Here is a 10,802-nt window from a genome sequence, read left to right on the forward strand (position 1 = left end):
AATTTGGATCAGACCACTTTGTTGTTGTTACCATGGTGATTAAACTATTGATACTTCTGGCATTGTGGGTCAGCACCAAGTCCTGCTGGAAAATGAAATCAGAATCAGAATCAGCTTTATTGCCAAGTTCGTACACACAAACAAGGAATTTGCCTCCGGTACACTTTGCTCTTTTGTTCTGTTTTTGCATTACAGAATATACAAATTTACAAATCAGCGTCTCCATTCAGATTTCCAGCAGAAGGAGGCATAAAGGGCTCTAAGGTTTCCTGGTTGAGGGCTGATCTTACTGTCAGACGTTAGTCTCTGTTTCTAGAGAGGTCCTGGAGAAGTGTGGTGTGTTTGGTGGCTCCTGAAGCTCTGACTCCAGCTGCAGCCCACGCATTGTGAAATTACCTTAAACCCCTGTTTCACAATCCTCTCAAGGTTGCAGTTATCTCTATTGCTTGTGCAACTTTTTTTTTAACCACACTTTTTCCTTCCACTCAACCTGCCATTAATATGCTTAGATGCAGCACTGTGCACAGACAGACAGCTCTTTTTATTGGTCTTAAGTAATAGTTCACTTTTCTCAGATACTTCATTTTGGGTTTTCATCGGCCGAAGCCACATTCATTAACCTAAACAGAAAGAAATGCTTGAAATATATATAAAATATATATTAATTTTTCAATTATTTCCCAATTAATTGTTATGGATGTCTGATTCTGTGGCCTTTTCTAATCATCTCTTTGCTGCCTTAATTAAATATTTCTGCCCTTGTTGCTTATCTGCCGCACCGCTGACTGCTACAGCTGACACAACATAACCTCTGATCACATAAGATACAACACATAGTCAAGGATAAACTGATACAAGAGGATGAAACCCTTTAGGAGGGTTAAGAACAGGCACAGATAAAAGCAGGACCCACGCTCCATTCTTTGCTCGTCTCGGTTCATCCCTAAGATGGGCTGAGGGGGGCCCGGTACCGAAGGTGAATGTCACTCTTTCTCTGTTCACTGTACACTGATCATTTTGACATTAAATCTTGATTTTATACTTAACCATTTCTCATTACTTCACAAGGTAAATACTTTGCTGGTTTTACTGGTTGCGTCTCGGAACTGGACAGAAACGTGTGGTGCACCGGGAGGAAAGAGGGTAAAAACTCCCATAATACAACATAATGAACATATGTATCTGAAGAACATATTAAAACTACCAGGGACTCTGCAGGGATTGACAGAAAATTACTAAATGGATACTGAGACGATGGCGAACTCCATCCAGAAGATGGCAGCACAACAACATTGGAGATGAAGAAGAAGACTGAAAAACACGGAAGTTTGTTTGTTTCGTAAAATGTGGAGTGAAAAACTGCAGTAAACTGAGCCAAGTTTGAACTGTAGCGGGTTGAATGTGAACAGATCGGCTGAATGAAGAGTTATTGTTTCCATTTGAGCAGAAATGTCGCATTTTAAGGAGCACATCGATGCTGCGAGGCGGCTTTATGAACGATACACGGAGTTTGTGAGGAGGAACCCTGCAGCTACAGCTCAGCTGGAGAACACGGTCCGAACCCTGTCCTACCTGATAGCAGGTGAGTCCAAAGCAAGTGCCTCCCAAAAGTATTCACACTTTTGCACATTTTTTCTCATTGCAGCCACATATGTCAGTGTGTTTTATTGGGATTTAATGTGATCGACCTACACGAGCTAGTGAAGAATTGTAAAGGGGAAAGAAAATAATAAATGGGTTTCTGAGTAAAAGAAAAAAAACAGTTTGAAAAGTGTCGTATGGATTTATGTTTGGTCTCCTTTATTTTTATACCGCTAAATACAACCCCTTCTGAAGAAAAGCCTCCCCACAGCATGATGGTGCCACCACCATGTTACCTTGTGGAGGATAATGTGTTCAACTGCCTTCAGAAGTCTTCTAATCACTGAACAAAATCCAGCTGTAAATAGTTTAATCTGAGTCTAACTGCAGCTGTTATGTTTCAGAACCAGAACATCTTTTATTGCCTTTGTCACAAGTACAATGAACTTGAGAAAAATGTTATTTGGTCTGTCCACAGAGTAATAAATCATTTCTTTAAATTGGAAAAATACAAGCAGTTTGTTAAAAAGATGAAATAGAACAAATGTACCCACATTCATACTGAAGCACATTCCAGTTATGTGTGTTGAGATGAATCAGCTTCATTGAATCTTCTTTTCCTTGCTTTAATTGATATGTAGCATCAGCCTGATGGTACCAGTTCTACCAGAGCGTGACCCGGCTAAGAAGTGTCCTTCATGATGTTCTTGGCTTTTTGGAGACAGCAGGAACTGTGAAGTTCTTCCAGTGTGTGGAGAGGGCAGTCAGCAATCTTTGGGTCACATGAATGACCCTCTGGAGCTCCTTCTCTGAGCCACTGTTGGACCACACAGATGCAGTAGGCCAGTATGCTCTCAACAGAGCACCAATAAAAGGGCACCAGCAGTTTCTGAGGGATGTTGTTTTTCCTCAGTCTCTGCTGGGCTTTCTTCAGCAGCTCAGAGGTGTTCTCGCTGCAGGTCAGGTCCTCCTTGATGGACCTTCTTACCTAAGAGCTTTAGATAATAACATCATGAAGACCAAGGAACACAGGTCAGGTGGGAGGTTCTGGTTCAGTTTAAAGCAGGGTTAGGTTCTACAACAATATCCAAGCTTTGAACATCTCCCAGAGCTCTGATCCATCCATCATCTGTAAATGGAGAGCGGATGGACCACCTGCAGACCTACCAAGACATGGACATGGTAACTCTGGAGGAGCTGCACAGATCCACCTGTCCAACTATTATTGAGGTTTGTGGTTGCAACATGATAGAATGTGTAAAATGTGAAGCGGTTTAGCAAGGCTGTGTTCTGATGATCCAGAGGGAAACAAGTGCTGTTCCACAGCCCTGATATCTTTCTGTTTTCCTTCCTGTGACCCAGACCTTCATGTAATCTTTTAAAGTGTTCTGGATCATTCCTTCTCCAGATTTCCTGAAGGACGTCTTTGAGTTGCTCTTTTTCCACTCAGTCCCGTTCCACAGGGCTAAGGCTTTGTTACCAGCAGCCTGTCATAAAGACACAGTTTGTCAACATTTCTTTAGTTGATTTTGTGTCTCTAAGGTTATAGTCTGAAAGGACAAAAATTGTATCTATGCTCCAACAAGGTGATTTCCATACAGCTGAAAACTTGGCACATTTCTGCATTATTACGAAGAATGGTCAGTGAAGCTGCAGCAAAGGTCGTCTTGAGTTCAGAGCAAACACTGACTTCAAACGGGTTCCTGCAGGACTGTCCTCAGACGTTTGCCCCATAATGTCCTTATTTCCTGTCTCACATCAGAGCTGAGTTTCATTTTTAAAACTCATCACACAACAGTGAGAGATGTTTGATGTTTGCCGTAACTAACATGTCCCGACTGTTTGTGTTTCAGGGAGGTTTGCTGACTCTCATGAGATCTCTGAGCTTGGTGAGTAAAGAGGTGCTACTGCAGTTTCTGACACATTAACACTTCTGTCACCACCAGCTGAGGGGCCAAATATTCACTTTAGTTACTGAACATAACAGCATAACTCTTCTGTGGTGAGATGGTTCATTATAGAGGTGAAGGAGCAGTGGCAGCAGTGGTAGCTGATCCATGATGTGTCTCACACATATGTGACGTTTTGCTCGTCAAGAAGAAGAAAAGGAGGAGGACTGGCCACGCTGGGCTCATGCTGAGGCAAAAAAACCTAACTGTGCCCGCATCAGACTAGCAGTGCTCCAAGACATTCCTCATATGTTTGTAGAATTCAATAAGCCGGGAAAAATCATTTGTGTTGATTCGATACCCAGTGTGATAGCATCATGTAGAGCTACTACCCCAGGTATTAGACCCACAGGCTGTCCATATGGCCAACACAGTAGGACATCAGAGGCAGAGCTGCTCCCTGGCCAGAGGTGCAGGACACCCAATCTGGGACCACAACCCCCCAACTTACCCCAGGTTGCACCCAGGAGCAAGACTTCCCAGTGCAGAGGAGGGGGAAACCAGCCCTCTGGCCTCAGAGGAACTGAAGGGATCCTTCCAGGAAGAGGCCCCTGCCCAACTGGGGACCAGTAGTCAGCCCAACAGACCCCCAACCATGTTCAAATGGTCCTGGAGATTCTAGAGACCCTAGGACCTCATGGAAGAGGGGTGCAGCATTGCCATTATGTATGCTGCTCTATTCATTTGTTAGTATTTGTATTTGTAATCATTGTCATTTATTTTCCAGTGTACTCAGCCTCCAACCTACTGGTCCTGTTCAACGACAGCATTCTGCGCAAAGGACTGAGATGCAGCCTCTCTGTGGTGAGCTCAGACGTCATTTTATCCCTCCTCTCATTCATGCAGTCATCAGTTAATCTGTATGAAGCTGGGAGATTTCTGCAGATCATAAACATGCAGGTTAAACTTTCTGTCCTGAAGGAGCTAAATTATTATCAGGATCAAACCATTTTCCTCATGTTTCTGATTGGCAGCAATCATCAGGAAGTTCAGGCTGGACAATTTAAATGTAACTTTGGTTATTTATGGGTCATTTTTTAACCTGAGCCCTCCTGCTGTGTTTGTGTTCAGCCTCTGTCTCAGCAGAGACTCCTCACCTGGCTGTCGGTGCTGGAGTACGTGGAGGTGTTTCTGGAGATAGGAGCTGGAAAGCTGTGGGGGGAGGCGGGCCGTTGGCTGGTCATTGGACTCATTCAGATGTTTAAGTAAGCCCTTTTAATCCTCTGTCATTATTATACCAGTGTTCAAATATGAAAAATGACCTGTGACAATTCTACTGTAATCAGAGTCCAGGAAGGTGATTTATCACAATGAGGGAACGTTGGCTCTTCTGGTCCCATTGTGGCATTTTGCTCTATTTTTCTAAAAAGTTTATTTGCATGGGGACAAGCTTAACAATACTGAACACTTTAACATTTGTAGCCTGTGGCCCCAGTTGGGCCTTTAACAGCATAATTCAATTCAATTCAAAAATACTTTATTAATCCTAAAGGGAAATTAAATGTTGTAGCTCATATTATGAAGGTTTCTTCAAAGAGTCGTTGTAGATGCTGATGGTTGTGGGCAGGAAGGATCTCCTGTAGCGCTCCGTCTTACAGCAGATCTGAAGAAGCCTCTGACTGAAGACACTCTGTTGTTGTAGGACAGTCTCATGAAGAGGATGCTCAGGGTTCTCCATAATGTTCTTCATTTTATGAAGAATCCGTCTTTCCATAATGATCTCCAGAGGTTCCAGAGGAGTCCCCAGAACAGAACCAGCCTTCTTTATGACCTTGTTGAGCTTTTTTAAGTCCCTGGTTCTGATGCTGCTTCCCCAGCAGATGATGGCAGAAGAGATTCAGACTTTCCACAACAGACTTATAGAAGATATGCAGCATCTTGCTGCAAACACTGAAGGTCCTAAGCTTCCACAAGAAGTACAGTCTGCTCTGTTCCTTCTTAAAAGAGTTTAAATGACACTAAAGCAACATAGGAAGATAATATCATACATTAATGTTAAAATGATCTTGAAACACTCACTCTTATAGCATCACAGATCCTCAGAGGTTCTGCTGGACTTTCATATTCCCCATTCACTATGTTCCAGGGCAGTTTTCCGCCTCGTTCTTCTCCTGCTGTACAAATCTGGCCTGCAGACTTCACCTCCCATAATCCCCCTGGACAGAGGGTCTGAATGTGTCAGTGAAGGTCAGTTTTCTGTCATATTTTTTTCATGATCCAAAAAGTTTGTTCCTTACATTTCATTAGAAAGAGCTTCTTTATCCGTCGTTTTTTGTAAATCATTTTAACACAGAGCTGGTCTAAGAACAGAGCCTTGTGGGACCTCTGCAGGATAGCAAAGATACGAGGATTTGTTTTACTTAACAAAAACTGATGAACATTTTTCTGCTAGAAATATAAGATTTTTTCCAAAGATTTTAGTAAATGTAAAGTGTCTCAGTTTAGAGAAGTCATCATACCGACTCTAAAGCACGGTAGTGAAGGGTTGATGATTTGGGCTCATTTAACAGCCACATCCTGTGGACCATGAACTCCCCTGTAAACCAAAGTATTCTAGGGTCAAAGGTGACTCCATTTGCCTGACAGCTGAAGCTCAGTTCTATCTGGGTCATCAGGAGAACCATGAGCCCAAACACAGCATCAGATCTACAACAGAAGAGCTGAAAAAGAAGAGTCCAAGTGTTTGAGTCAGTGATGATAGAAAGATGAATGTGCCTGAATGAGATGGTGTTGTACCCCACAGATGACCCTAACGCTGAGCAGCAGGAAGACACTTGCTTCGTGGGTCCAAGGTCGGGTCGGGTCATCAGACCTCTAGGCAGCGGTGAGTAATACCCTTAAAATGGCTTCAGAAGCAGAGCGATTACAGTTCTGCATCGCAGCCGTTAAGCTTTACACATGTTCAACATTTCTAGTTGTTTTGCTGACTAAAGAAACAGTTGGTATCCTGGTGTTCCTTTTTCCACAACCAACCTTCAGTGTTTACATCTTTAAGTCTTAAATCTGATTAAAGCCGATTCAGAGCAGAGATCAGTGGAATCACGTCTGCTGCAGCAGCAATGCGCAGAAAATCTCCTGTTTTAGAAGGTCTCGTTTTAAGACAAAGAATCAGTTAAGTCATCATTTTGATATTAATTTTGTTTCCTTTAATTTTCTATGAATACGCCCGTCCATCCGTCCTCTAAACCTGCCGATCCAAAGACACTTGTTACTTTTTAGGGTGTTTCAGGTTTGTATTTTTCTGGGTTAGTGTTTGCTGCTCCCAGCTATCCCTCCCAGATATTCAGAGGATGTCATGTTATGTGAACACAGTAAAATCTGTCAGAACAGGAAATGGTTGTTGGGGACAGGAAGCAACTCTTACTGCTTGGAATGAGGATCAGGACTTTCAGAGTAACATCTGTCCACCTTCCTTCCCCACCCTACGATGTTGCAGCTCCATCGTTGCAGAACCGGCTGTGGGGAGCCCCGACACAGAGGAAGAGGAGGAGCAGCCTGAAGGAGAAGACCAACAGCAGGCAGACAGATCTGAGCTTCCAAGAGACACTCGCCGAGTCAGTTTACATCAGCCGTCCCCTGGTGCACCGTATCCTTTCACCAGTTGGACTTCAGTCGACACAGATTCCCAGATTGTCCTGATCCTGTTTGAAGTTGCAACACTCCTTTAAACCACTAGAGGGAGTTTTGCTCTATCCTTCTACTGCAGTAGTTTTGTAGCAAACATGAGCTGGAGCACAGGAGCTGTTTTCATCTAGTTTCCGTGGGATGAACGAGGATGTAAAGATCAGGAAGAACTGAAAGCTCGATTTAAAAGTAATGCAGACTAATGGGGAATGTTTCAGATGCTGACAGGGTTTAATAAACGCAGCTTTGGATAAATCAAAGATTCAATGGTTTAACTGAACTCAGAATTTCTGATAAAGCTTTATGTCAAAAGAAGGGACACAGGATTAGATGTAGATGGTCTGTATCATCCTTCCACCAAATGGTTTCATTTAAAGCCAAAAAAGTTAGATTTCAGACACTGAAACAGAGATCTGTGTGTTTTTGTGACATTAAGCAGTTTTCCTTGAATCCATTTTTCCTGATGACAGTCCTGTGTCTCGGACTCTGTGGGAAGCAGTCGTGGAAGCCGTGGCTGGTCTCTGCCGCCCTGGAGCTGTCCAGGTAAACTAACTGCTCCTCCTATAATAACTTCCTCTAGATTTAAGTGTAAGGTTGCATAATTCCCATGATGGATAAATGAGATGTTTTCACCAATGCACAGATTTAAAGGTTTTCTAATTAAAGCTGATCAGTCTTTGTTAGATGCAGATTTGTTCTCAGTTCGTCATCTAAATCTAATAAAATCCCACAGATAACAGACAGAAAACAGGATTTCAGCTCCAACAAGGTGAGATAAGGGAAAATGAAAAAAAGAATGAGTCGCTTGTTTCTGTTCATCCTCTTACAACAAGAAAACTTTCCAAAACTTTGATCCTGAGCTAAATCCTCAGCTCCTCGTGTTCTTGGACATCTGGACTCGATCTGTGATTACATGTCATGAATGGGGAAGCATTTCACTCGTTTCTGTGGTTTGCTGCAGCTTCGCCGTCCTCAGCGACGCTAAGTTTGAAAACCGATGGGAAAAAGCTGAGATGAAGAGGCGATCCTTCCTGTTGAGCTACTACCTGCTGCGCTCGCCGTTCTACGACAAATACTCTGAGTGAGTAAAATACCTGAAGCCTCCCGCAATTAGTGTCTGGATGTTTGTGTAGGGAGGGTACAGGCACTAAATGTTACTAATGTTCATGAAGCCATCAGTGAAGGCTTCTTCCACTAAAATAAGCACCAGAACATTTCTGGATCCTCCCGAATTCAGTGAAAATCAACATTTCAAATAAAAAAAAAAATGCAAACTGATACTACAGAGAGAAACAATAACCAGGAAATAACTGAACAGATTAAATCCTAAGAATCACCAGCAGATTAGATGTTTCTCTGAGGCCCAAAGGAAAACATTTTATGGCCTTTTTCTAAACTCAGTCTAACTTTGGTTAGGTAGGTAGAGGTCAGTTCTTAGGACCACTTTCTTGACCCGTGATCTTGAGCACCAGACAGCGGCCACAGTAGTAAAGAGCAGAGTGCCTTACTTTAGGTCCGATTCATCGCCGTCTCAACTTCTATGGAACCAGCCTTCTCTCTGTGGATGTGTGGTTCTGACCCAGTCTCTACTTGGCTGGTGGTAATATAAATGGTAAAGCAGCTTAATTAACATACTGGGTTAGATTTAGCGTGTTTTTTTTTTTGTGTGTGATAAAAAAAATGTAACCTGACAACAGTTTAAACTAGTTATACGACGCATCCAGACAGAACATTGAACTCAGCATGACTTAGAATGGGCATCAACTCCTTTCAAAGCTTACTTTCAGATTTACTGGTACCAACGTGTGAAGGAGTTCGCTTCCGGGGTGGACTAGTCAGGTGGGAGTTGGTCGACCAATCAGATGCAGTCTTGGGGAAAACATGCCTAGCTAAGGATGAATTCTTGGATTTTTCATGTGAACAAAATACAGTAACCAGAATAAAACATTTTGCTCAGTCCAATCTGAGAAGGTTCAGATGTGCTGTGGAGCTGACAGATAATCACAACGACTATCACAACCTAGCAAGGTCATCAAATCCTGTAGATCTAGTCTGCTTTGACTAGATCTACAGTCCTACGAGGCCATCTGAAGTGACGCAGAGAGAGTTATGTAGGTAACAGTTCATATCCAAGATGTGTCTGCTACTTTAGATTCGATTTGGAAACAACCTGACTGTCAGAGAATTACACACACTGATATTTCAGAAAACAGCAGCAACCTGCTGATTACATTAAAACGTTCTGTCACCGAGCTGAGACAGAAACACCAGCAGACATGGCTGTGGTCGCTCAAGGGTTGTTTCTCAGTAAAACTGTAAAGTGAAAATCTGACTAATTTTTCCAATTTGTCTGCAGAGAAAAGATCCTTTTCCTGCTCAGACTTCTGGCAGATCATGTTCCAGGAATCGGACTCGTGGCGCGTAAGTATTGCAGTATGTTCATGATATAAGCCTCGTGTTTAAACCTTTTCAACCAAAGTAAGACGAAAACTGGAAATAAAGCTTCAGAGTATTGAGGAAAGTTTCCCATGTCTTTAGTCCAGCCTTGATGCATTTATGAGGGAGAATAGCTGCTCAAAAACTGCATCAACTCATCATCATGACCTGAGACGGTTTGTTGTTTAACACAATGCCAGGGCGGGAAGACATCGGCAATGATCTTACATAAGCAATTGTTGCTGCTCGTCAATCCGGGAAGGGTTATCAGGTCATCTCCAGTCCGCCTTTAGTCCATTCTCCAACAGAAAGATTATTACCAAGAGGAAAACATCTCAGACAGCTGCCATCATCTTCCCACGAGAGGACGTCCCAGCAGATTCAGCCCAAGGTCAAAGCGTGAAGCTCAGAGAAATGACCAGAAACACAAGAGCTCCATCTCAGACTTTACAGGCATCAGTTAGGAGGTTAAAGGTCAGGACACAGAACCGGTCTGTTTGGAAGTGGTTGAAGGAGAAAGCCTCCTCTTTCTAAAAACAAGATGGCAGCAGGACCTAGGTGACTGAAGCACACAACTTCTGGAACAATGTCCTCTGGACTGATGAAACGCAGTCAGACATGGAGCGAATGTTTCAAATGGGCTAAATTCAGCCTCAGCAGAAACTTTGAGGATTCACTCTAAAACTATTTATTTCCCCACATTTCTGCAGGAAACTAAAGCTGCTGTGTTTTCAGGTCCTCTGATGGAATACCTCCCCACCTGGCAGAAGATCTACTTCTATAACTGGGGATAAACCTTCATGGGTGGAGCTGCGTGGATGTTCCTGCTCCTCCTGGAATATAGACTAACATTCCCACCAGTCCTGGGAAAACCGATGTGGAAACATGATTTTGCTCTCAGATTGAAATAATTGTTCGATCAGGTTTGACCTGTTCGTGTACAGAGGTCAGCCATGTGGAGTTTCTCCATTCCTCCAGCCTGTGATTTACACTCAGTCATTTCCCTGACAGGGTTGTATAATTTATGGGGAGATCTTTGAGAAGGTACATTCCATTCCTGCAGGTCAGAGAGCAGGAACACTTTCCCAGAACTGTTGATTTTCCTCCAGAGAAACTTCTCAGTTTAATCCTAATTAATTTCCCTGCTGAAATAAAGACGAACTGGATGAGACTATAGAGATTTATGTGTGTGTGTGAGAGAGAGAGATGGAG

The 10,802-nt window shown here is 43.0% G+C and overlaps 1 protein-coding gene across 1 annotated transcript; it reads left to right on the forward strand.

Moving 5' to 3' along the window:
* The first annotated feature begins 1,286 nt into the window (after positions 1–1,286).
* pex16 (peroxisomal biogenesis factor 16) lies at positions 1,287–10,764 on the forward strand. The gene is made up of 11 exons (XM_047363158.1): positions 1,287–1,582; positions 3,435–3,470; positions 4,258–4,334; positions 4,602–4,735; positions 5,617–5,717; positions 6,274–6,354; positions 6,967–7,116; positions 7,625–7,697; positions 8,116–8,235; positions 9,511–9,575; positions 10,326–10,764. Exons 1-11 carry the CDS (start codon positions 1,450–1,452, stop codon positions 10,382–10,384), a joined length of 1,029 nt encoding a protein of 342 aa, XP_047219114.1. The 5' UTR covers positions 1,287–1,449; the 3' UTR covers positions 10,385–10,764.
* Positions 10,765–10,802: the final 38 nt, after the last annotated feature.

This window comes from Girardinichthys multiradiatus, chromosome 4, assembly GCF_021462225.1.
Source record: "Girardinichthys multiradiatus isolate DD_20200921_A chromosome 4, DD_fGirMul_XY1, whole genome shotgun sequence".
Lineage (NCBI taxonomy): Eukaryota > Metazoa > Chordata > Actinopteri > Cyprinodontiformes > Goodeidae > Girardinichthys > Girardinichthys multiradiatus.